Source organism: Ctenocephalides felis, unplaced genomic scaffold (assembly GCF_003426905.1).
Source record: "Ctenocephalides felis isolate EL2017-DRISC unplaced genomic scaffold, ASM342690v1 CF-g0.4_SCAFFOLD_01170, whole genome shotgun sequence".
Lineage (NCBI taxonomy): Eukaryota > Metazoa > Arthropoda > Insecta > Siphonaptera > Pulicidae > Ctenocephalides > Ctenocephalides felis.
Genome location: NW_020537324.1, coordinates 36,680,659 through 36,707,936, shown reverse-complemented (window position 1 = coordinate 36,707,936; position 27,278 = coordinate 36,680,659). Strand labels below are relative to the sequence as shown.

At 29.3% G+C, this 27,278-nt stretch overlaps 3 protein-coding genes across 3 annotated transcripts; 1 reads left to right on the top strand and 2 right to left on the bottom strand.

Moving 5' to 3' along the window:
* Positions 1-18,138: 18,138 nt before the first annotated feature.
* Positions 18,139-19,322, bottom strand: LOC113368086 (probable trafficking protein particle complex subunit 2). The gene is given in 3 exon segments (XM_026609650.1): positions 18,139-18,275; positions 18,278-18,467; positions 19,174-19,322. Coding segments are annotated over 3 exon segments (417 nt in total). The 5' UTR covers positions 19,264-19,322.
* Positions 19,323-21,232: 1,910 nt separating this feature from the next.
* Positions 21,233-26,466, top strand: LOC113367177 (meiotic recombination protein DMC1/LIM15 homolog). The gene is made up of 6 exons (XM_026608807.1): positions 21,233-21,239; positions 21,320-21,659; positions 24,405-24,572; positions 25,507-25,713; positions 25,847-26,010; positions 26,309-26,466. Exons 1-6 carry the CDS (start codon positions 21,233-21,235, stop codon positions 26,464-26,466), a joined length of 1,044 nt encoding a protein of 347 aa, XP_026464592.1.
* Positions 26,467-26,582: 116 nt separating this feature from the next.
* Positions 26,583-27,059, bottom strand: LOC113367176 (COMM domain-containing protein 10-like). Its single transcript, XM_026608806.1, has one exon. It carries the CDS (start codon positions 27,057-27,059, stop codon positions 26,583-26,585), a length of 477 nt encoding a protein of 158 aa, XP_026464591.1.
* Positions 27,060-27,278: the final 219 nt, after the last annotated feature.

The following is a 27,278-nucleotide window of genomic DNA, read 5'->3' as shown; positions in this document are numbered from 1 at the left end:
ATACTGATTTTTAAAATCAATAATTGTTATATCAAACTGAAGCATTTTATTATCTTTTAATTATTATTATTTACTTAATCCTAATCAGATGCGATATATATATATATATATATATATATATATATATATGTTTTTGTTTACAATTCATACAATTCTCTGTTTGAACACTTACATATAACATATGAATTGTGAAATTCACAGTATATATTTATAATAATCTATTTGAAAATGCACGAAATTACTATTACTCATAAAATAAGTGAAAATCTGGCGCAAAATTCTTGCTCACCTTACGACAGAAATCCTGTTACAAGGAATACTGGCGTCGTGTGCACGAGGCTTAACAGAGAACTATTATTTTAGCTTGTCATTAGTTGGTTGGAACTGAACGAAAGAAATGTCAATAATGCATTCACCGGAACTAAATGATTAGTTGCCAGTTAAAGAAACATTGCGAGCTAAAAAAATTGACTGTAAGCAAAATCTATAAAGGCAAAATATTTACTTAACACGTTGAGCGCCATAATTGCTGCCCTTTCTGTATGTAAAAATTTTCATTTTCGATTACGACCCATTACGGGAAGTTAAAAAAAACACAAAAAGAGAAAGAACAACTTTTGGGTTGCTTTCTAATAATACTAGGATATATTAAATACATAACAATAGCCCATAAAACATAAAGAATGTTTTGATCTCTCATAAAATATAAAAAAACTTGTTATTGCAAGCATTAGTAAGAGAATGAATGAAAATATTTTTATACGTACGAAAATATTTTTTATATGTATATAATATTAAAATTTACACTGATATGGAATAGAATGCATTATAATAAATAGTTCAAATAATATTAGTTCATGCAATCATTCCAATAACAAATTGCGAAAACATTTTAAAGATTACGGGATTTTCAGTATTGAAAACTTTGCGAAAATAAAGTATTGCATAAGATAAGATTAAACATAATTAATATCAAAAAAAATATTGCACGAAAATATTCATTAATATACTTACTGTTGTACTTGGATTTTTATTATTATATACTATAGTAATTTTTGCACCTGCCCTGAAGTGAATAGATGTAGGAAACTGTAGGAAAAGATGACTAAAAATACAAAAACTTCTTCATCAGAGATTTTGAAAATTGACATATTTTAATGTAACATATTTTTTTTAACTTCCCGTAGAGTAAGTCAAAAAATCGAAAATTAAAATTATTGCATATCTTTACGTTTTAAGACCTCCTGAACATTTTAGCATGCATCAGAAAAAATGAATGTGTGTAGAATGTGGTTTGTTTGAATAAAATTTTTCGTCAACAATTTTAATATGATTGTAGATTTAATATATTTTGAGCTTTGAAGACAATCGTGATTACAACTTACTCTTGAAAAATATTCTGTCATTCATCTAAATTATTCATGCTTCACAACTCTGCTTTATTCATTTACTCTATTTAAAACATAAAAATTCTCTTCGTTTAAAACAAATTAGTGTATTATAAATAATAGTGCAAAATTATGTACTTTGCGCACATAATTTAGCTAGCTTTTCTACTAATGCAAGACATTATATCCACATCCACTGGTGATGACATAAAATATGTCGAAATGTATGGAAAAATTAAAGATTAATTTTTTAATTAATTGTAAGGATGTTGAAATTTTTGAAAACATTGGTCTTTTAAGAAAAATTTGATTATTTTGATATTTTGATTTTTTTTTTGAAAATTTTGAATTTTTTTCTTAGCAATCATAGCAGTTTAAAAACAAAATTGTAAAGCGCGTAAGCGCCGCGTTGCAGTATACAGATTAAATATTATAAATCTTGATGAGCAATCCATTGAAATGTAAACAAAATTTGTACTGATTATTAAAACATTAGATATTTGTTGAACACGAGTCTAAAACATTTGAAATTTGTTGCACACGAGTCTGATGATCATTCTTGACCGCCAATTTACATTCTTCATTAGATCTCCAAAAGACCTGCCTGTGCCAAAAACTGTGCATGTCTCCTTATTAATAGAAACCGAATGTTTTTTGGATCATTCAAATCGGTTGATCCGTGCTATCGAAATGTCGACAGAAATTGTATCCGCACACATGCACACACATTAATACATGCATCCATTTTTTCTAAAGCATGCCAAAATGTTCTGAAACTGAAACCAGTTTTATGTATTATAGTTTGTATATTTTCTATAAAGTTGTTTAAAAATATTTATTATTATCATTTTTTTGTTTTCTGAATTATAAAATAGTGCAATATAGTATTATGTCTATAGTAAGTGCAGCACCTTGCACCTTTAATCAATAATTTAGAAGATATTCTTCACCATTGTTAATAATAATTTCGTATGTATTTTACATGTACACTTTAATAGTTTAATATAGTTTCTGTATTCTAGTGCAAAAAAATATCCTAATAGCGAACAAATGTTTTATCAATGCACTAACAATAATTGATCCCGGGACTATTTTGACATTTCAAACGATTAAACGGATGTTGAGATAATACTTGTTGTGCTTCTCAATCACATGAATGGATCAGAAACATCAATTATTATATTAAATATTCATTATTATGTATTCATCGAATTACCATTCGTGAAACACGTGATATTTGTGTTTGAGTGAAATATAAAAAAAACCTTGCACATATAGATAACAATGCATTTTTTATGCGTTGGTATATGAACATCAATTCTCAACGTTTAAAGTAAAAACTATTTATTAACTGTCCATAGGGTAATTTATAGTACCTAATCGCAAAAGAATCGAAAATAAAAACACTTCCATGTCTTTAAGCTTCGCGGCGTATGTATTTGTATGTATGTGGGGGCGGATACAATTTTTGTCGACGATTTCGGGAGCACGGATCAACCGATTTGAATAATTCTTATGAATGAGAATTAAATATTTTTTGAATTATTCAAATCGATTGATCCGTGCTCTCGAAAAAATGTATCCGTACCTACATAAACGCACACATACATACATCAATTTTTTCTCAAGGAGACGTGCTGATTAGTTTTTGGCAAAGACAGGTCCTGCAAAGATATGGGGCAACAAGGGCAAAAAATGGCTATTCAGTTTTCTTTATTTTACACCAGCCTTACTGTTCAAAAAGATTCGAAATTGATTAAAAATAGTTTTTGATGGCACTTTTGTGGACTTCATAGCCATCTTTATCATTACAGGATAAATCAATAATATTTCTTAACGTATGACATGATTAATAGTAAAATATAACTATTGAGAGTTTAAGCCAAGAAGTCAAATTTTTATTTCAGGAAGTAAATTAAAAGAAATTGCTAAAAGTTTTTATTTTGTAAAAATATATAAGATAAGTGTTAGGTAGTTGATAAAATTAATTTTCTTTGAATTTGGAGTTTTTTGTTTCTCGAAAATTCAGTTTTGTTTAATAGATTCTATGGATAAAATATTTTGATAGAAAAAGTATAAAATGCTATAATGAATGAAGAGATTGATACAATCTTGTAATATCTTGTAAGAACTTATTTATTATTAGGATTATTCCATGAATGAAATCAAGGAATATTAAAATGAAATTAGGATTATAGTTAATTATAGCATTTAATTTGCATTTAAAAAGTATTGAATTTCAATTAATCTTGAATAAGAAGCAATAATGCAAATAGTTTCGACCTATTAATTGATATATTTATCCTTATTTATTAATTGAAACCAAACTAGAGGTATATTACTGTTAATAATATTATTGAATTTTATTCCAATTAGAAATATTCAATATTAAGCTTCTAACTTAATCATAGTGATTAATTATCATTAATATTTCTATTTATATAGTTTAATTAAAACATTACATTTTCACTGTAATAATAAAAACCCCTTTTTATGAATATATTTAAAGAATAAAAATTCTCCATAACATCATAGCTAGTCTAATATTTCAAATAGATTTTAGTTATTTTTTATATCTTTAGACACTTTTGCTATAATATTTGGAATTATTTTTTACAGTAAATCTTGTTATCTTTTATGAATATTAAACCTAATATTTAAAATTATACAAAATTCAATTATTGAAACAAAATTCAAAATTTTGCGTATACATAGAATCAACATTTTTTGAGTCTTAAAAGGCCGAGCTTTACAAATTTTGAATCTGTTGATTCAATTTCAAATTAAAGATTTATTTTAGTTCCATGTTTCCACCCCGTTAGTTAAAAATCTTTTTTTTTTTAATTTTCTCACTTATTCCATGTCAGATAAAAAAGTAAATTTTGATTGAACTATGTTTTTGACAATATTGACATATTTTTTCAAAATTTTATTAATATCATAAAATAATTTTAAATGGGTTTTTACATGTTCATATTATATCAAAACTGATTTGATAAAGTCAGAGGTTAATGTTGTTTTGAATCTCTGATATAGTTATTCAAGGAATATAAATTTTGCTACGTAATTTCAAATTGGATGCAAATAATAATATATAAATTTGTTTTGATATTTTTCATATAATTCCATATATATTCCAGCCAAGTATATTTCGAGAATTTTGTGAGAAATCAAACTACTATGGAATATCACTGTTATGACTATTATTATTATCATACTGATCAAATATTACATAGGAAAACATATAATTGAAATATAGTCTATATTTTAAAGTGAGAACGGATACCACTACTTTATGATATCAGGTTGAACCCTCACTCTATTAGTACGAACGATGCAACTAAAAAAACCCAACTTTTTCATCATATCCGATTTTTGAATCAATAATCATATTTTTCAATTCAATTTAGCGTTTAGCTAACAACAAGAAAAAACAATTTTCATTTACCTATTACATAATTCATATTTCTTAATTAGTATGGTAGCGTGCATCACATGTTATCAGTATTTTAAAACCAATTATTATAATCTATATAAAAGTCTCCACATACACAACTTGACCCCTATACCACAGATGTTAAAATAAATATTAAATCAAAAAGCTTCAATGTGTATGAAAAGATCTTTGGGGCCGTCCATTAATCAAGTGCGGCTTAGAAGGAGTATAGGGTTTTGACAATAAATCATAAAATATCACTTAGGGGAGTGTAGTAGAATAACATGTGCATTTTGTTATCTGACAAAAAAAATAAAAATTTTTCAGGTTTCCAAAAATTTAATGATTGTTTCTAGATACTAGAAATACAAGTAATTTTCGGATATGGAAGAGGCCGGGTTATTCTAAATATTACCTTGTATCACCAAAGGAGAGTAGAGGGGACCAAAAATCTTCAAAAATTGATCACTTGATTAATAGTTGGTATTTTAAAGTTTTAAAGATATACTAGTAAGAGGCTTCTTAAACTATGAGTCGCAATTTCGAGAGGGGTCGCGAGAGATTTCAATGCCAAATATTTATATCATTTTATAGCATCACGTCATGATTTATTTATGTTCTCAACGAATTCTTAAACTATTTATTTTCATATGTACATGTATATGTATATTGATACCAAACAAATAAATTATGAAAAATATTTTTTTTGTATATGACTCTAAGACGTTGTGTGAATAATGCAGATAATATCTGTGGTTAATATCTTTTTGACAAATACCGGAAACCTATGTCGAACTGCGTAAAGACATCGTATTTCAACCACTTCAAAACTAAATTGCGCAATAAAGATAAAACCTGGATTGCTCATTCGATGTGAAAATTTTCGTAGTATGTTTATGTTATTATCCAGAACATAAAATGATATAATTATAATACCTTCGTCATTTAGAAAAAATCTCAGAATCACCCTGACGATTGTTTCTTCTGTGTGGTAAATACCAATAAAATAAATTCAGACAATAGAAGCAAATGGTCATGAACCACAACCCCAATGGTATTGAGATCTACTTATGATCAGCTACACAATCCCTATCCATGCTTATGATGAACAACCTAGAACATCATTGATAATCATTGTTAGCAATCTCTGCTTAATGTTAATGCTCATGTAGAACAGATTGCAGAATAAATTAAATAAAAAACCCAAAACATCAACAACTCCTGCCTACCAAGTGATGAATGCAGATACCAACATCAAAAGAGAAGACAGGAAGAATTAAAAACTGATATACTTGATGTGATTGATTTGAGTTCCCCAAATGCACACTTATTCAGAATGGTTTTTGGAAAATTTTGGAGATATTCGCGAAGAGCAATGCGAGAGTATCCACGAAGACCTCAGGACTTTGGAGAAAGGAAGATGGGACATCCACATGATGGCTGACAATTGCTGGAGCTTATGACGAAATCAGTTAGGCCTTGTCTCATAGAAACTCATATAAAAAAACTTTTGAAGGCATAAAATAAAATATGTTGTTTTTTATTGTAATTTGTAGTAAAACTAGCATATTAGCATATCTCAAAAACCAGAGCTGTTAGCAAATTTCTGTTACTGTTTTCGAATTACTTAAAATCAGCGTCCTCAAATTACCATCTTAAAACTTAAACTTAAAAACCATCATAACATCTCAGGAAAAAAATTATAGTGTCGAGTAGTGTAGTTATTAGTCATTCAAACCGGCAACTATCAAATCAAATGTTTTATATTTTGAAACAATATTATCAAACAAACATTTGAGTTTGTTCAATAATATTATTTGAAACTAGTGATAAACTTGTTACTCATTCATAATTCAAAACGTTGCTGCTTTTATTTTGAATTACAAAAACATAGGCTTCGTTTATATTGAAATTAAACAATGATATCTATATAACTAAAAACGTGTAATACAATTTGAATGATTTTTTCATTAGTGCACACTTGTCGCCAAATCGTTAGATTAAGTATCTTTAATGAAGTAAATAAATTCATATTCTTTGAGTTCATATCAAACGTAATAGAAGACTATGCCCTCAAAGTTATATAGAGTACCCATATGATTTTTGTTCTGGGAACATCGTAAATATTTTAAATTATTTTTAATGAGATAATAACAGTGTCAGGATTTTTAGCATGATTAGGAGTGGCGTTGATGCTTCACGTCCTGCTAGCCGCATATGACAAACTTAACAATTAGAGTCATGGAATAAAACGACACGGAGATTAATATATCAGTAAATAAACACGTGTTTGATTTCTATAAAATTTTCTATAAATTACAATATTTTTAATTTCCCCAAGGAAAAGTTTGTTTTCGCAAAGAATAAGATTTTCCAATTTTATGTTATCTCGATGTTTCAAGTCATTCTGAATCGAATGAGAGCAACTTTGGAAAAAGTATGTGTGAGCTGATTTTTGACCTTTCGTCTACGTTGTCTCAAAAAACAGCTGAAACAATTTTAAAAATTCAAAACCTATTCGATGTAGCAAGATAAGTATATGCTTGTCAGTTTTGTGGGACTATCGGCCAAGCCGTTTTTTCGTAATTAGCAAAAGATTCGTCCACGATTTGACCCACAATCTGCATCGATTTTAAATTTTCAACAACTCTTCGAAATATAATAGTTTTGGCGAAGCCGTTTCTTCGTAATTAGAATAAACGGATTACCAAAATCAATTCAAGATTTAAACGTTTAACTTATCTGCTAAATATAAAAATGATTTTTAAATTTTTGAAATCAGTGCAGTCGTTTCAAGAAAGCGTCACCAAAAACTTTTCCAATTTTTGTCAAACGATTTAGAATGACTCGAAATAACTAAAAAAACATAAAATTAGCTAATCGGATTAATTGGTTAAAATATATTCCATTTGGGAAGTAAAAAACGGGAGGAGGTTAAATGACGGTTGCTTTTCTAAAGTTATCAATTACAAATCTCTGTGAAAAAAAGGCTCACAACCTTTTCTATTTTATTTTAACACCAAGACTGTGGAGGTCTTTAGATCTATACCGATTTCCTATGCTGAAATGTTATATTTAAAAAATAGTTTTATTTTTTCCTAATTCCATTGCATTTTGAAGTATTTTACGGATTCTTAAATTTCCGAAGAAAAAGTTTGTTTTCATCAAAATTTTTGGATTAATAATTTGAATAAAACTTTGTATAGCCATATAGTATAACCATTGATTTCGTAATCTGAAATAACATTCAAACATATTATAAGACCATCATAAGCGGTTGAATTAGAATTCATTTAATTATAATCAGAATTTAGGCCGAACATCTATATACGTTCCGTGTTTCGTAGGTAGCTACTGATTACAGCTGGCATCCATACTTTGAAAAATACATTTATAGAACACAAAATAGATGAAATGAAATGTGTTAAACAAATTAATTTAATTTATGAAATTTATTTATTATAAGTTTGTTTGAGAGACATCAATTAGAAATTGCATTTTTTTTAGCGATAACGGAAACATTATTGTCGGATTAAACAGTTTAATATTTTACCTAAATAGCTAAATCTCATTAAGTAAGTTTATTATGTACGTATCGGAAAGTTCATGCAACTTGCCTTAAGGCAAAATCCTACTTTCAACTAGATTTTTTGTTGCTTTTACATTATTTATTATTAAAATAAATAATGATACCTTGTTAGTTATATCAATCAAATTTATAAAATTGAATTAATTTTCTTTATTATAATCTATGAACAAAATGTATGTTTTTCGTAGTTTTCGTACACTTCGTAGTTTAATGGCTCTTAGAATTGTCAACAAGTCCATTAAAAATACTATATTTTTATTTTTAAAAAATAACTCTAACTTTGGTATTCCTTTTTTGGGTCCAAAATATTATTTTTGTCAACTATTTTTGCAATTAAGATCTATATCACTAAACTATATAATGGATGACCCGGAATGCATTGTCAGCTATAAAAATTTAATTTGTCACGGAAATGTGACGCCTGTGAAATAATTCACTCAAAAAATAAAAATTATAAGTTATCAGTTAGCAATAGCATTACATTATAAACTAGTGAGGCGCATGGCATCGTGCCTTAAGGCAAATTGCTAGAACTTCCCGTACCAAAAATTATTATTTTTTTAAAAACGATTAACATTTTTGAAAAAAATTTACTTTGAAAAAATTAGGTTTTTGAGAAACTATAAATTTGATAAAAAATTACATTTTTTGAAAAAAAAAATTTATTGAAAAAAAATGTTTTCTTTATTTTGACATGTTTTGGAAATTCTGAACTTTTTTTCAAAGCAATCGTACTGCTTTAACTGCATGAAGACGAAATGTCAAAGCGCGTAAGCGCCGCGCTGCCGTCTAACGGATGAACATTGGTACGGAACCCATAGGAATGTAAACAAAATTTATACTTATCGTTAAAATCTTCATAAAATATCTGATAATTTGATGTGCATATGTCTAATGATCATTTTTGACCGCCGAATGGCATTTTTTTTTACTTTTTTTTATTAGATCTCCGAAACCGCTAGACCCGCCTTCATGAAAATTTGATCAATTTTTTATCTTGTCAATACAAGTAAAATGTTGTTTGAATTATTAAAATCGGATGCTCCGTTCTCTTAACAACTGAGTTACCAATTTAGGCACTTTTTTCCCCGTATTAATTTTTTTAAATGTAATATCGAATAGACTTACGATATGTCATTAATTTGTTTGGAGACAACTACTATGGCAACATCGTCTGCATATGCTACTAGCTTCACACATTGTGGAATCTCTAGTCTCAATAGGCCATCATACATAATATTCCACAGCAAAGGGCCTAGAACAGAGCCCTGCGGCACACCTCCTGTTATATTATATTCTTCTGTACCATCGCGTGAATCGTACATTAGAATTCTGTCTGTAAAGTAGCTTGCGACTGTATTGCAGAGGTATGCTGGCACGTTCTTGTCATGGAGTGCATTCATAATGCAATCCCAGTTTGCAGAATTGAAAGCATTTTTTATATCTAATGTAGCTACAAGGCAGTACTTTTTCGCACCCCCCTTCCATCTGGTTCCAGCAATTGCTTCCTTGGCGGTATTAACTACCAAGTTTATAGCATCGATAGTTGATCGCCCTTTGCGAAAACCATACTGATTGTCTGCTAGGATTGGGTCAACTGTTGGATCTATTCTTTGGTGAATTATTCTTTCAAAAATTTTACCCGCTGTATCCAGCAGGCAAATTGGACGGTAGGATGATGGTTCATCTGGTGTTTTTTTTCCTTTGCGAATAAGCACTAATCTTTGCTGTTTCCATTTTCGTGAAAAACCCCCTTCTTTCAGGCATGTATTATATGCATTAAGAAACATTGTCGGAGATGTCATAAATGATGTTTTTAAGGCAATATTAGGAATTCCATCTAATCCCGGTGCGTTACTATTACCAACGCGATGACAAGCTTCCATCAGTTCTTGCAGTGTTATAGGTGGAATATTATTCAGTTCTACATGTGTTACCTGGTAGTTTAAATTAGGTTGTCGTAGAAACAAAGTAGTTACTATTTTATTCAATAGTCATGGGCAAGTTGGTGAAGGTATTGGCTGGCTTTTGAGGCGAGACATTACAGTCTTATAAGGTCTTCCCCATGGGCTTTCCTCGACTTCATCCAGAAGCTCTTTCCAGCACCTAACTTTACTATCTTTGATAGCTTTATTTAGTTGCCGACGTGCTTATTTATATTCCACTACCAGTTGTGCAGAATTAGTGAGACTATATCCTCGCCGAGAGATCCTTCTTTTCTTTAGGCACTCTTTACGAAGAGAGCTGATTTCTTCAGCCCACCAGTGCACAGATTGTCTTTGATTTATGCCATGCTTACGAGTCATACTGATATCACACGCTTCGGTTATTCTCTCCATCAGCTCTCTAGTATGCTCATCTGCGTGTTCTGAAATTATAGGTTTGCAATTTAAGACAACTTTCATGGCGCTTTCATCAAAAGATTTTATTTTCCACCCAATGGCTTTAGATATTTTCGCATGTCTCCTAATATTTCTATTCGTTGATATTTCGCAGATGATTGCATTGTGGTCACTAGCAGTGTAGATATCTAATACCTCCCAATTGCAATTTCCTCTGACAAGGCTATTGCTAATAAAAGTAAGGTCTATTATTGAGCTTGCACTGCCCTTGGCAAAGGTTGGCTTATCACCACTATTAAGTAAAACAACGTCAAGTGCATTAAAGGCCTCTAAAAGTGCTTTACCTTTTGCATTAGTCTTCCTACTTCCCCAGTCTACCGCCCATGCGTTAAAGTCACCGGCTATCGCTACGGGGTGGTGTCGTTTTGCATCCTCCACAAGACGATCTAAAAATCGACAAAATCGGGCAAAGAAAGACTAGGTGGAGCGTAACAGCTGTATAAATGAATGCCATCTAATGATGCTGCGACAAATCCAGCGTTGCTATTGTTAACAACATTTTGGAAACAAAATTTGCCACAGGACCAAATAACAGCTTTGGTGGTACTGTCCGTTTCCCATGGCCAATCAGTTAGTTGTTTGTAAGGTTCTGATAAGAGGGCAACATCAATTTTCATATCTCTTACCGTCTGCATAAGCAAGTCGTGTGCAGCCTCACAATGATTCATGTTGAGCTGCATAATATTCATGCTTTTGCGTTCATTATTTTCTCTATGGCCTCCCTATATACAGGACATCTGTGAGTGCCGGCATGATGTGCTACATTTTTAGAGTTTCCATTTTCAGCGCATAGTGCATATTTTGCCGCATTTATACAGTTGGCTATTTTGTGACCTTCTTGTCCACATCTAATGCATAGATTGGTCCGATTCACTTCGCTCTTGCAGTGTGATCCATAATGTCCGAATAGCCAGCATTTAAAGCATCGAATTGGTTTCTTGATGATTTTAATTCGACAGTTGACCCATCCAATTCATATTTTGCTACTTGCTTTGAGCAGATCGTGTACAACTGCCGCTGGAAGAGCTACAATAGCAATCTGGGTACTTCTATATGCCTTACGAATCCTAACTGCTTCTGCTGGTGTGTTGCAGGCTCCTCCGGTTGCTTTGTAGTGCTATCTAAATATCAATTTTTGAGGTTTCATCATCAATATCCCTTATTTCTATAGTTTCTTGGTGTCCCTTATAAATAACTTTGGCCTCATCCTTTAACACACCTGCAATAATCTGTTGTAGTCCTCGGCCTTTGTCCGCACTTTTCTTAGAAATAGTTATCAACAAGTCTCCATTTCTGGTTTTGTTTATTTTGTCTACTGTCGTATTTACCTGGTCATCAGGGACATCATGTTTGATGCGACGTAAGATTTTGGAATAATTAACTTTTTCGGTAGGCCGGATCAATAAGGCATTTGGTTTTGGAAAAATTCTATGATTTTTTATCATTTTATGGTTAGAGTCCTGTTCTGACAGATGTACCCTTGCTTCCTTTTTTTCTCTTTCCTCGGCTGAACTTTATGCCAGTCGTTTACCTCGATTTGTTCTTCATTACATATTTCTATGATCCTCTGACTTGGCAAACCATTTTTCTCATTAACCTGACTATTGCTTATATGTTGTGAGTTTCGGTTTCTTGTGGCTTTGCTTGTGTCCTGCCGTACACTTTTTTCTATAGGATAGGGGCTGTTTCACAACATCGCTCACATGTGTATTTGTGTGTGCGTGTGTGCGGATACAAATTTTCATCGACGATTTCGGAAACACGGTTCAACCGATTTCAATTATTCAAAAAACATTCGATTGCAGTTGATGAGGAGACGTGGCGATTAGTTTTTGGCGTAAGCAGGGTTAGCCGTTCCGAAGATACTGGGCAAAAAGTGACAAAAACGGTAACTCAGTTTTTAAGAGAACGGAGCGTCCGATTTCAAATAATTCAAAAAACATTTTACTTGTATTGACAAGATGAAGAACTAATCAAATTTTCATGAAGGCAGGTCTAGCGGTTTCGGAGATCTAGTAAAAAAAGTAAAAAAAAATGCCATTTGGTGGTCAAAAATGATCATAAGACATATGCACATCAAATTATCAGATATTTTATAGAGATTTTAACAATAAGTATAAATTATGTTTACATTCCTATGGGTTCCTTACCAATGTTTATCCGTTAGACGGCGACGCGGCGCTTACGCGCTTCGATAGTTCGTCCCTGTGCAGTTAAAGCAGTACGATTGCTTTGAAAAAAGTCAGAATTTCCAAAATATTTCAAAATAAAAAAAAACATTTTTTTTCAAGAAGGCCTTTTTTTCAAAGAAAGTAAATTTTTGTCAAAAATTTATAGTCTCTCAAAAATTTAATTTTTTCAAATTAAATTTTTATCAAAAATGTTAATTTTTTAAAAAAGAATATATTTTTGGTACGGAAAGTTCCAGCAACTTGCCTTAAGGCACCACTAGTTTTTCAAGTTTTCAAAAAAAATCTAATTTATCAAAATATTTCTAAAGTTTTAAAAAACATTAAAAAAATTCAAAATTTTCAAAAAATTTCAAACTTCTCAAAAATATTTTTTTTTAAGAAATACGGTACAGGGCAGGATATAATTTTAAACGAGTTGATATAAAGAAACTGTATATTAAAAACATTTTTACGATCTTTAACCGGTCCGTAGATGTTGACAATCACCTAGCAGATGGCGGATATGTTTACTTTGAACTTTATAAACAAAACCAAGCAGAGTATGGATACGACGTTTCATGCTTGTAATATATCAAAATTAAACGTTTAATGTTATCCTTTGTTTTTTGGACATTTGTAGTCCAAAAGCCTTGACCCGCAAACACAAAGTTTCGAGTTCAGATTTCGCTGTGTATAGCCGGATATCAATAAACAATAGTAAAATACAGTTTGAAAACACAGAACCAAATACGTTTTTCCAAATAAAAATATTCAGGACATTGTTGCAAACATCACAATTAGAAATATCCAACTTCAACCCAAAGAGCAAGAAAAACTATTGGGTTGTCTTCTAATAAAGATAAAGAATGGTTAAGATTGCGGTTCAGATAACATAATAAATATATTTTTTACATTTCTTTTCATATAGAGTGCTTAATCAACTTTCTCATTTTATAAATTATCTTTTAAATAATGTTTTCTTAGCTTATCTTTTTCTTAATAATTAATATTCTATAATACTTTTTAAAATTTATAGTACTAAAGATGAAAAATGATAAACAAATTTTTTTTAAAAAAAATGCACCTTTCAGCAAGTTTATTCTTCCGCACCATATATGTGCATATTTTTTAATGGAATATATTCATTTATTTGTTTTATGTTATTATTGCAAAAGCTAAAGTTTATGACTATAGTTCAAATATAAAGGCTAATTAGATAGTCAATTCATTTACTAGTTTCAAGTGAATTAAATGAATTTCACAAGTTATTGATTGATTCACAGTTCGATTGATAATCACTTTCTGAAAATCACAATAATGCAGTATACCGTCGCAAAAATGAACGAATGACATTGTTCTAATGGCTCGTGCAAATACATTTACAATATATAATTTCTTGTTTAAAATGTATTTAGCATGAATTTAAATAATTACATTTATTTTATTTTCAAGAAGAATTTATATAATATACGGCAATGTAAACAATATTTTTTAACCATTGCTTCAATCCTATTTTTGTGAAACACGTGTCTAGCTTGAAAATCTATGGAACATACATTTCATGTCTAACGATAAGAATTGACTAGTGGGGCACATGGCATCGTGCCTTAATGCAAATTGATGGAACTTCCCGTACTGTAACAAAATGATCGAAGAATATTCAATGTTTTCAAATAGATTTTTATAAATATTGTAGCATTGTTGAAATTATTTGTTTAAAGTATATTCGAAAAGAATTAGAATTAAAATCTGAATTATTTTCAATATACAAAAAAAAATTCTTGAAAAAAAAATAGAAACAAATTTTTTTTTCAAAAGCAATTATTTTGTTGAAACAAAAAGAAAGCAGAAAAACTACAATTTTGCACATTTAGCTCTGTATCTCCGAAAGCGCTGGACCTGCCTTTGCCAAAAATTAATCACCACTTCTCATATGAGAAGTTGCTTCAGATCATTCAATTCGGATACTCCGTACTCTCAAAAACTCTATTTGTATTTTCTGCACTCTTTGCTCCGTATCTTTGCTTCCGCTAGACCTGCCTTTGCCAAAAACTAATCAGCACATCTCCCTATCAATAGGAATCGAATGTTTTTTGAACCATTCAAATCGGTTGATCCGTGCGCCCGAAAACGTGGACGAAAAAATGCGGACATACAAAACACCCACACCCCTCCATTTTTTCTGAGGTAAGCCAAAATTCGAGAAGTGAAAAAAATTTCAAAACGTCGAGAAATGCAAAAATTTTTATTTTCAGCCTATTACTATAACTATTAACTACCCTAATGGAAGTTAAAAAATTAAATGCTTCGATAAATATGATATTATTTACTATTTGATTATGGAATTTTTACAAAGAAATTTCTCCGCGAAACTTTTCAAATAAAATTATAATATTCTCTCATTTATTGTACATTCAAATATATAGCTAAATATTTGTTATAGTAATAAAATTAACGAATAGTATAATTTCTTGAAATTTAAAATTTAAATTACTTATTCTGATTTGATGTAAGATTATATATAAGTCCTACTTGAAAATTTGTAATATTCTGTATGTAAGTACCTACATACTTTTCAGTATTTTTAGCTCCCCGAAGGAAAAGATCACGCCAGAAAATCCGATTTGCTAATTTTATGTTTTTCAACGCTATCAGTTTTGTGCAATAATTGGAGAAGCTGTTTTTTTGTAATTAGTAGAAAAGTGTGAACTTTTTAGTCCACGTTTCAGCCCATAATTTTGAATCCATTTTTTATGCAAAGATGATATTCAAAAATGCCATTTATGAGAACTTTTTTTTATATCACGATGTATAAAAAGACTGCGAAGAAAGAAGCAGACATTATGAATAGAAGAAAACTAGTAGTGTATTGCATCGTGAAACGTGAAGATATGCAAAAATATATTTATAATAAATCACACCTTTCAATTTGAACTAACTTGAGCTTCGACTTTCCTAAATATCGACATTGTAACGATTGGATTTTAAATATTTAAATTTTGTTTTTTAGATAGCATAAACAATCAATACGCAGGCATCTTTCCAAATTCTGACAAGAGATTCGGAATAATTTGAAATGTCGAGATTAAATAGAACTATCACTTTTGAGAAAGGGTTAACAGAGAACATAAACTTTTCCCTCAAGAACCGTTCTAATATTGCGTGCCTTTGTGCCTTTAAATTAATTGCGTGAACTTCCCACCGACTCTCTAAATGAATATTAGATGAAAAAAATCAATAAAAATGCTAATAAAATTTTAAGTAGAAATTAATACGTAATTTAGCTGAAGCTAATATATTTTACATCAAATATCTTTGTCGTTTAAATAAAAAAATGAAAATATATTATATTTTAAACATTTGTAAGAAAAACGGAAAATGTATTATCAAATGCGCGGCTATAATCGAAATTGTTTAATAACTTTCCTAAGGAGAAGTTTAAGCTTTTGCCAGAAAATCCGACTTGCTAATTTTATGTCTTTTCGATATTTCTGACGAAAGGCTTATGATTGGCAAGATTTTTTTGCTCTTTTTGAGAACATCCTAATATATTTCATTTCAACGAAAAGTGGTACAAATACAAACGGGAATAAAATCTTAACTATATACTTTATAAAAAAATAGAAAATTCTAACAAGACGATATATGCGATGTAATAATAAGTTATTAGATTGGACGCAGAACTTTATACAATATATAACTTTTCATTTTAAACACTTGATAAGAACTATATTTTTAGTAAATGCAATATAAAAATGATGATTTTCATAGTACCTTTATTATTAGCTATATTTATTTAAAGATACCATTGATCAACTTCCTCAATTCACAAAACGCAATGTTAACGCATCAGAATTACCTACATTGCGTTTTGTCATAAAATATGTGTTACAAATTAAATATTTGAAATTATTCATTATAAAATAAAGACATTTTTTATGTAAACAGTTTATTCACTTTACTAAGTTTTTGTACCAATAGTCCAAACATTCAAAAATTCATTGTTGCAAGAGATCTTATTTAAATCAAGACATACTTGAATTTTATTGAGAGATACGCTTAGCATTAATTCTATTTAATTCAAAGTCTTCAATTTGTATCCGCATTATTTTTACAATATTCGTTATGCAAACACAAGCTGCTCCGCTCTATATATGGTCTTTTAAATATTATTAAATAAGAAGAAACAATACTTAAAAATAAAATTATCCTTAAATAAGGTTCTTTAAACATTACATTAGATATTATAATGAGTTTGTCACAAATGGTCTATAGAACTCCAATAGTGAACGCGATACTCTTTGTTTTTGTATTATATTGTCTTTAAATTATACAATAATTTTTGAAGTTTAATGATTTCGAAATTTGGCTTATGGTATTAATAAAATCTCTTGAAAATTTTCAAGGAAGGTAAGCTTTTCAAAATTATTGGCAACTTTTTAAAATTTCACGATTAGTAGGTGTTTTGGAAATTAAATAAAGTTTGCAAATAAAACAAAAAATTCATAAAAGGTGAAATTAATAATTTATAACAATAAATTAATTGCCAATGCTTCAGAGTTTTCTTTGTAATACTTAATAAGATAAAAATTTCATAATTGTAAAAAAATCTAAAATGAAAAATCTGTTCAATATTATACTAAATAATACAAAACTTAGTCTACACATTTACCCTGATTTATTTAGATAAGAATCGAATATATGTAGTTGATAAATGAAATTAATTTTTTCAAGTACTAATCATACACTCTGGAGTGAATTAATTGAAAATTATAAAGAATTTCTGAGATACATTGAACTATGTCTTTAATATTTCTATCAGAACATACCCAGCAATCTTTGTCATATTATTCCTATAAATTAACAATCAGTTGCCGATAAATAATAAGTTCAAAAATACAAACTAATATCAAACTTAACAATTTAGTATATTTGTTAACTTTTAAATATAATTTATGATCCCCATTAATTCAACAATGTGTTTTTATAATGTAGTTATTGTAGTAACAGAAATGAAGCAATAAAATTCTGATTGTTACTTTATGATAATAGTAAATATATAAGTGTACTAATTAATTAATTTTGTAAATATATTACTAATAATTATATTACATAAATAGCCATATAAAACATATAGTAACAAGTCAACTAATTAAGATGTTAAATACTTCCTTCCATATAATTGAGCTTTTTTCTCAAAATTTTGAGATTTGATCAATGAATTTTTTACATAAAATGGGTTCATTAAATGTTTTATATAGGTCTCATATATCTCCATAAAAAAATCTTACCATCTTCATTTTTTATATCGTGAACCATAATAAATTTTATCTGACTAGCAGTCACAAAGGATGATACAAACCATTGGTTAAATTTATCGACTGACTTTAAATACATGTGATTTGTTTTCCACATATGCTCATCTATGAGATCTAAAGCTGCATGTGCAATGAATTGGCTTAAATGTCTGTGATCTTCTTTCTGTAAAATTTGAATATTTCAATCTTCTACATTTTGGAAAACAATATCAAACATTGAATAAAGTTGAATAATAACGTTTCAAAATGAATTAAAACTAAACTAGAATAATTATATAAATATTCTAGTTACATTTATATTATGTCTTGTAAATTATATTTAAATATGTATTGTAAACAAATTCTTTAGGTAATGAATCAAAACTTGTTGCCTCATATCCGTAATATCTGTAATATGAAATGATAATGGAAAATATATATATTGAAATAATAATTACTTAGCAACTATTAAAATGTCCAATGTACTTTAAAAAACCATGTGAAACAGCCAAATTTAATACATTTACGACTGACCTCAATTTTTTGCTCAACACACGACAATTTAGTAAAACTGGCAAAACTTATAGAATGCAAAACTTATAAAATTCAATGGGTACTAAGGGCAAATTTGAACACAATGTTTTGACATAACTATAATATCATTAAACGCTAATATTAGCAAATTAGTTCAACACAAATTCAATGTTCTACGAAGACACTACTAAAATTATACACCAGTATTTTTAGAATGTTTGTTGGGAAAATGAATAGACAGTCAATTATAAAAATTAGACTTCAAATTAGAATCATCATTAGAAATCAAATAAACATGCAATAGCAGGTCGAAATATTATGAAATCTATCATACAAGATTAATATGAATTGCATACCTTTGCATCTTTATTGCTTGGAGCGAATTCCATTTCAAATATAGGGTTATCATTATGCCCTACAATCACAAAATAGTAAGATCCAGCCATTGTAATTTAAATTTCTTAGGTACATCAACTAAAAACTAATAAAATTTTACACATTAGTCTTTGCTGTTTTTCGTATGCTGTCATTATATGTTGTTTTTGTTGACAGTTGACAGTTCAAGTGGCCAGAAACAGAAATATAAAGGTTCAATGTTCAGATTATTTTATTTTACCATCTTCTTTCTAGATGGCAGAACTATACATTAAGAGAAATTTAAGTTTTCGCGAAAAAAACCGATTTGCTAATATACTTTCTCGACGTTTCAAGACATTCTGAATCTAATGATACCAAACTCAAAAAAAAAATGTGTGTACATAGATAAACAAGCATGTGTGCGTATGGCGCAAGTGTGAAAACTTTCCACAAAAATTCAAAAACTGTTCGAATGATATTGGATGGGAATCGCGCGCGTTAATTAGATTTTCGCAAAAAATTGAGGATTTTGATGAAACTTTGTATAATGAAAGATTTCGTATTCATATAACATAAACTTAAGTTATTAGCGATTCTAATTAAAATCTATGCCGAACATCTGTATATGATATGTACGTTCTTTTCTTATTCTTTTATCTATGTGTACGTTCATGTTCGGTAGCTACTGATTACTGTTTACGCCCCGTTTTAAATACATTATTAGAGCACGAAATAGATAAAATATTTTTTTACACATATTAATTTAATTTATACAATTGCAGATATTTTAGAAATGTTTGAAAGAATTCAATTAGAAATTGTATTGATTATTTTTTAGTAAATGCAAAAATTTTATTTTCCGAAATAACAGTTGAATATTTTACCTGAACAGCTGAATATCAATTTTTATTGATTAAATTATTATTAACTTCTTAAAAGGTAATTTATAGTAATGGGCCGAAAATCGAAAATGAAAATTTTTGCATATGTTCACGTTTCAAAGGCTTTGAAAAAATGGATGTGTGTGTGTGGTTTGTTTTTCCACATTTTTTCGTTAACGTTTTCAGGCGCACGGATCAACCAATTTGAATGGCTCAAAAACCATTCGATTCCTATTGATGGGGAGATGTGCTGATTAGTTTTTGGCAAAGGCAGGTCCAACCGTTACGGAGATACAGAGCAAATAGTGCAGAAAATGGTAATCGAGTTTTTGAGAGTATAGAGTATCCGATTTGAATGCAAAAAACATTAATTTGTAGTGATTCGGAAAAGTGCACTTTTCACCATGGTGATTAGTTTTTGGCAATGGCAGTTCTGCTTATGTTGACAAAACCATATACTCTTCTTTTATCTATGGACAAAACTGTTGCTTTTGAGGGGAAAAAAATGGATCCATTTTTTTAAGAAAAATTTTTGTTTTTATATCAAAATTTTTTCAATAAATAAAATTAATTCATATTTAAATTTCTTGGCGACCCCATTTATGATTGCGAGTTTCTTGACGATCCCGCACATTTAAAAAAATTAAATAATATTTTTGAATGATTTATTTATTAGGTAGCAATATTTATTTACTTATTCATTTATTCAACGCCCATGGCATTAATACAATATAATTACATTTTAAACTGTACAAATTATAAATTATAAAGATAATAACTATAATGAAATAACCGTTTGGGGTCGCGACCCATAGTTGAAGAAGCCCTGCTCTAGACAATATTAAATTATGATATATTCAGATGCTAAAGATCTCAAAAACTTCGGGATTACTTTATGCTTGATAATATGATAAATATTGAATTGAAAAATATATTCAGAAAAATTATTAATTATCTCTACTTTTATATATATGAATATTTATATATTCTATTCTATAATTGTCTGGGGCTATATATAGTTATATAGAATTCTATATAACAATATAGTTAATATTAACCAATAAAATTGAAATAAAGGCCAATGAAAACAAAAAAAAAATCATAGGACAAAATCAAAATTTGAGAAAAATGATTTCTTCAAATTAACATATTTCTTATTATTTTTAAGTTGGCTATTATGGGTGGTGGATTTCTAAACGTCAGTTCATTGTTTGTGAATTTAAATGCTTTTACTCTTTTAGTCGTAAAGATTAATTTAAATTAGTTAATAATAAAGTTATAAAAATGGCACAATCTGCAGAACGAACTAATTCTGATTTAGAGGAAGAGGAGTTGTTTTTTCAAGACGTTGATATATTGCAGCAGCATGGAATCAACGTAGCTGATATAAAAAAGTTGAAATCGTCAGGAATATGTACCATAAAAGGTATACAGATGATGACTAAGAAAAAACTAACGGCTATAAAAGGATTTTCAGAAGCTAAAGTAGACAAGATAAAAGAAGCTTGTGTTAAAATTTCGACCGTTGGATTTGTAACGGCTTTGGAGGTTAGCGAAAGGCGCAAAATGGTATTCCGCGTGAGCACTGGAAGTCAAGAACTAGAGTAATTATTGGAAACTTTTTTAATAGAACTTCTTAACGTCTTTTTACTTTAGTTAAATATCTGACATATTTTCATTTCATATCATTTCATTTGTTGTGCTGCTATGTAGGGTTCAGCGGGGCTTAAAGGTCCGCGGGTAAAAGCTCCACCAACGATATCTCAAAAACCAGTAAAGTTAGTAATTTTTTTAACAGTATATGAAAACAATGCATATTCAGCCATTCTTGATTCTTATGATGTCGCAATCGGGAAATTAACGGCACTTTTATTTTGCTATTAGCTATTTTGATTGTGAGCAATGTTGTTTTGTTTACGACACCTCGATATTATTTTTAAGTATGCATTATTTTAGAAGATGTATTGTTAAGTTCAAGTAATATTCAATGGATTTTTTTATATTACCTCTATAAAAGCTCACACTTGACTGGGGTAAAAAGGACCAACTAATCCTTTACCTTGGGGCAAAGGTTTATAAAATATAAAAACAGCAAATAAAAAGTAAATTAAGTTAAATAAAGCAATTTTACAAAAAAAAAAATTAAGCTATAGTAATGTATGGCATCGTGCCTTAAGGCAAATTGCTGGAACTTCCCGCAGCGTAACGAAATGTTCGAGAAATATATATATTAATAAATGTTTTCAAATATTATTATAAACACTGTAACATTGTCTAATATTTATAAGAAATATATAAACTGAATTACAAAGTTAAATTTATTTATTTAAAGTATATAAGTGAGCTTTTTTAAAAAAAATGTAATAATAAAAAAAAATCTCTTAAAGCAATTGTTTTGTCAACGCAAGCAGAAAGTTTTTATGAATCATTCAAATCGGATGCTTAGTCCTCTCAAAAACTGCTTTTTTTGTATTTAACTCTATATCTTCGAAATGGCTGGACCTGTTTTTACCAAAAACTAATCACCACTTCTCTCAATCATTACAAATTGAATGCTTTTTGGATCATTCACATCGGGAACTCCGTTCTCTCAAAAGCTTTATTATATTTTCTGCACTCATGGCTCCGTATCTTCGCCGTAACGGATGGACCTGTATCTGCCAAAAACTAATCAGCGCATCTCCCTATCAATAGGAATCGAATGTTTTTCGAACCATTCAAATCGGTTGATCCGTGCGCCTGAAAACGTCGACGGAAAATTGTGGACACACAAAACACACTCACACACACATATCAATTTTTGCATGCCAAAATGTTCAGAAACCTCTAAACGTGATGAAGATATGCAAAAACTTTCATTTTCGATTTTTGGCCCAGTACTATAACTTACCCTACGGGAAGTTAAAAAAAATATTGTTATTTGAAATCTGATGAGTACTTCTGACAAAATACAAGATTAAAATTATTTACAGTATGTTATCACTGTAAAAATGCACACACAAAATTTATATTTAATATTGGTTGCAATGTAGCTAATATTTTGTAAAATTCTAGCCGTTTCAATTTACCCCAACCATGGGGTTACACATATGTGTAAAAAAAGGACCAGGTTACAAATATTCAAAAAACGGCAAAAACACATTTCCGTCATTATAAAATAGCTGGGAGTTTTACTGAACATAGTCAGATAATTGCTTGTTTGATATATGTCATTTGTTGCAGAATAGGGTAGGCAGGGGCACAAAAGTCCAATTTGACTTTGACCAATTATATTGTGAAAACCAAACCGCAATTATATCACAGCAAATAATCCATATCGAACGAACAATTATCTGATTATGTTCAGCAAAAGCTATAATTTCCCAGCTAATTCATCATGTTTGAAATGTGTTTTATGCTGTTTTTTTTAATTTGTTACCTGGTCTTTTTTTTACCCCATAGACGCGGTCTACTGAAAAAATGTCTTATTTTTATTTTTAAAGGGATTTCAATTGAAATAATAGCTACTTTATTCGGCCAATGCAAAATATAAATTTTATGAGTACATTTTTTTACAGAGTTAATACTGTATATAACCTTGATCTAGAATCGTCAGAAATAATTCATCAGCAGAGTTGAAATAACAATTTATTCAATCATAGGACAAAATCAATAGGACAAAAATTTCATTTTAACTTTTCTAATTACTATTTTTTATTGTTTACACCTTTGCCAGGGTAAACGTTCAGTTGGTTCTTGTTACCCTACCCACGTGTAAGCTGTTTAAAGATTATATAAAAAAACTGTTGAATATTACTTAAAATTATAACAATATATCTTATAAAATATATAAATAAATATATCTTATAAAATAATTGAATTACGAATAATTCAATATTATACTAAAATCTCGCAAACTAAACGTCTTAAGAATCAAGGTGATGGCTAGTTGTACCTCGTTTTCCCAGTTCTTGCCAATCTTGTTGTTAATTTTTTTTTACTTTACTTGAATTCTAGATGTCGATAGACCTGTTTACCTGTGGACCTTTAAGGCCCGCTCTAACCCTATAACCCCAAATCAAATTTAATCATTTTGAATGATCATCTTAAATATTTTCAAGTATTTTTAATACGTATATGCAACTTTTCTTAAGGAAATATTTAAAGTGAAAGTGTAAAATAAAATAAAAAAACTTCGTATAATAAATTATATAGATTACTGTACCTTTGTAGAAGAATTGCAGCTAAGAAATTCTCTCGAGTTTTTAACTTGACAGAATATTTGACAAAAACATTAAGTACTTATATAATAATAATATTATAGTATTATATTTTATATAAATAATTTAATCATATTATTTGTTTAAAAGCAAGCTTTTAGGTGGCGGAATTGAATCAATGGCAATCACAGAAGCTTTTGGTGAATTTCGAACAGGCAAAACACAATTATCGCACACACTGTGTGTCACTGCTCAAATGCCTGGTGCAAATAATTATAACGGCGGAAAAGTTATTTTTATTGACACGGAACACACATTGTAAGTAGTAGTAAAAATTGATATAAAAGATTTTTCAATTTACTGAATTTGCTCATTGTCAGTACATTTTTAATATGACTGAACTAACACAAGGTTTTTTGTGTTTTTATTATTGCATTTAAACAAGGCTTGCACCGAATATTCGGTTACTATTCGGTATTCGGCATACTCGGCACCTTTTTGATATTCGGCCGAATACTGAATAGTAACTTACTAAATGGACCTGTATATTTGGAAGTCTTTAGTTTACATAATATGATATGAAGAAATGAATTTGTTATTGTATTTGTACATATAATAATTTAAACGTTATGTACTTTTAAGATTATAAACGAACACGTGAACAACTCTTCTCCATATTCAAGGGACGCGTTACTGCTATATATTTTTTTTTAATAAGAATCATTCAACGGTTACATGCATATGCTGTATCTATATTCAATAAAGTCATTCATTTCATTCAGTCATTCATTATATTCAATCAAAGCATTTCTAAATGAAAAAATATCATAGGCTCATCGCAAAAATACGTTTTTTGATTTATTTCCCTATTACATATGTTATTTAAGTATTCGGTATTCCGCAGAAGAGTATAATGCCAAATTTTCCAAATAAGAAAGAGTAACCGAATAGTAGTTGCAAGACTAGACATAAAAACTGAATATAATGTAGTACGTTAGTAATTTAACAACTACGAGTAGTAATTACATTATTACGAACAAGTTTAGGCGCTGTAAACCTGCCGAATTAGTTGCCGAATATTCGGTATTCGGTCCCTGGAGCTTACGGAATATTCGGTATTCGGTCCCTGGAGCAAGCCGAATATTCGGTATTCGGCATTTTGCCGAATATACTATTCGTTGCAAGCCTAAATTTTAAACCCATAATATTGTGGTCTCTAGCAATATTAGTTTAAAATTTCTTCATCTTACAGCAGACCTGACCGGTTGAGGCCAATTGCTGAACGATTCAATTTGGACCAGGTAGCTGTACTGGACAATGTACTTTATGCCCGCGCATATACTTCAGAACATCAATATGAGTTATTGGACTATGTAGCAGCTAAATTTCATGAAGAGGCCGGTGTATTTAAATTACTTATAATAGACTCATCAATGGCTTTATTTCGAGTCGACTATAGGTATTCCATTGAGTAATTTAAGAACTAATAGTTCATATTTCTGAAATAACACCTGCATAAATTATTGATTTATTAACATTAACATAAATATGTTTTGATATAGATCTTTTGTTTATAATTAAGTAATTTTTAGTGGCCGTGGTGAATTGGCAGATAGGCAACAAAAGTTGGCTCAATTGATGTCAAAGCTTCAAAAAATATCTGAAGAATATAATGTGGCAGTTTTTATTACAAATCAAATGACATCTGATCCTGGTGCCACATTATCATTCCAAGCGGATCCCAAGAAACCAATAGGTTTGGTGATCAGATTGATTTTCATTTTTTAGTTTTATAGATTATATTTGAATAATATAAATGTTTAAATATACATAAAAGTCAGCTATTAAAAAAAATATCTGGTATTTTTTTGTATCCCCATTGTTATTTATTTATAAATTTACACAGATAACTTAAACAAAAATTAAATCCTTATTATGGTATAATACCAATAAAAGATAAAGTTCTAGAATATTTTCAACAAAATTGCTATATCAAATAATTAACAAAAAATAACTTTTATATATTAAATGCTTTCAAATAAATTTTTTTTCAGGTGGTAACATAATGGCTCATGCCTCTACAACTCGTCTATCTCTTCGAAAAGGACGTGGTGAAACACGTATATGCAAAATATATGATAGTCCAGATTTACCGGAAAGTGAAGCAACATTTGCAATAACTACTGGTGGAATTGCAGATGCCAAAGATTAGTATTAATATAATTTAATAAAATTAATATTAATGTATAATCAAATTGTTCTATTATTGAAATTATGTTTTAAAAATATAGTTGTATTAAATCATTCAATAATATATTTATATTATGCTCAACTATCCAATTTATGTTGTATACTTTCCAATTGATTATAAAAGGCTGAAAGCTGCTCATGATTCATTTCAAGTTCGCACAAATCTTCACTGCCATCTTTCGATAAAACAAATTGCATCATGGCTGTAGGCAATTTCTGTTTCTGTTTTGTTGTTGAGCATACTTGTAAACTTAATTGCCATTTAAAGTCCTCTAAGCGTGTTGGTTTATTTAAATCATTGGTACATAAATCTTCTAATAATTCTTTATTATTTTTCATCCATATCTTGATGAAAGGTTCTACTTTTGATTCATTTATTCCTATAGACATCATTTTTGAATGCAGGACTGAAGGTTTGATGACATATTTGTCATTTTCAGTAAGCAAATATTGCACAGTAGAAATTAATAATTGTACTTCGTAAGAATTGAGTTTTAGAGATGATTCTAATTTGTTTATTTCCTCTGGTGACAGTTCCTTTTGGTTTTCAAGCATATCACTTATATGCGATACTAAAATAGGGAACTTTTTTTCATCCATTGAATTTATTATAGTTATCGCATTTTTGATCCTTAAAAATAAATATGATATCTATAATATTACTGTTAGAAAGACATATATAAAGTTGTTCGGAAAGTCACTTTGTTTTTTTACCACCAGAATTTAACTATATTTTTTTGAACCTAACATCACACTTAAGTCTTATAATTATTA

Bases quoted from the DNA above. Each gene is read 5' to 3' on its own strand.
- LOC113367177 (XM_026608807.1), top strand. The intron at 21,660-24,404 runs GTAATTATTGGA...TTTGTTTAAAAG, and splicing joins ACTGGAAGTCAAGAACTAGA to CAAGCTTTTAGGTGGCGGAA. The intron at 26,011-26,308 runs GTTTGGTGATCA...ATTTTTTTTCAG, and splicing joins GGATCCCAAGAAACCAATAG to GTGGTAACATAATGGCTCAT.
- LOC113367176 (XM_026608806.1), bottom strand. From the start codon at position 27,059: ATGCTTGAAAACCAAAAGGAACTGTCACCAGAGGAAATAAACAAATTA.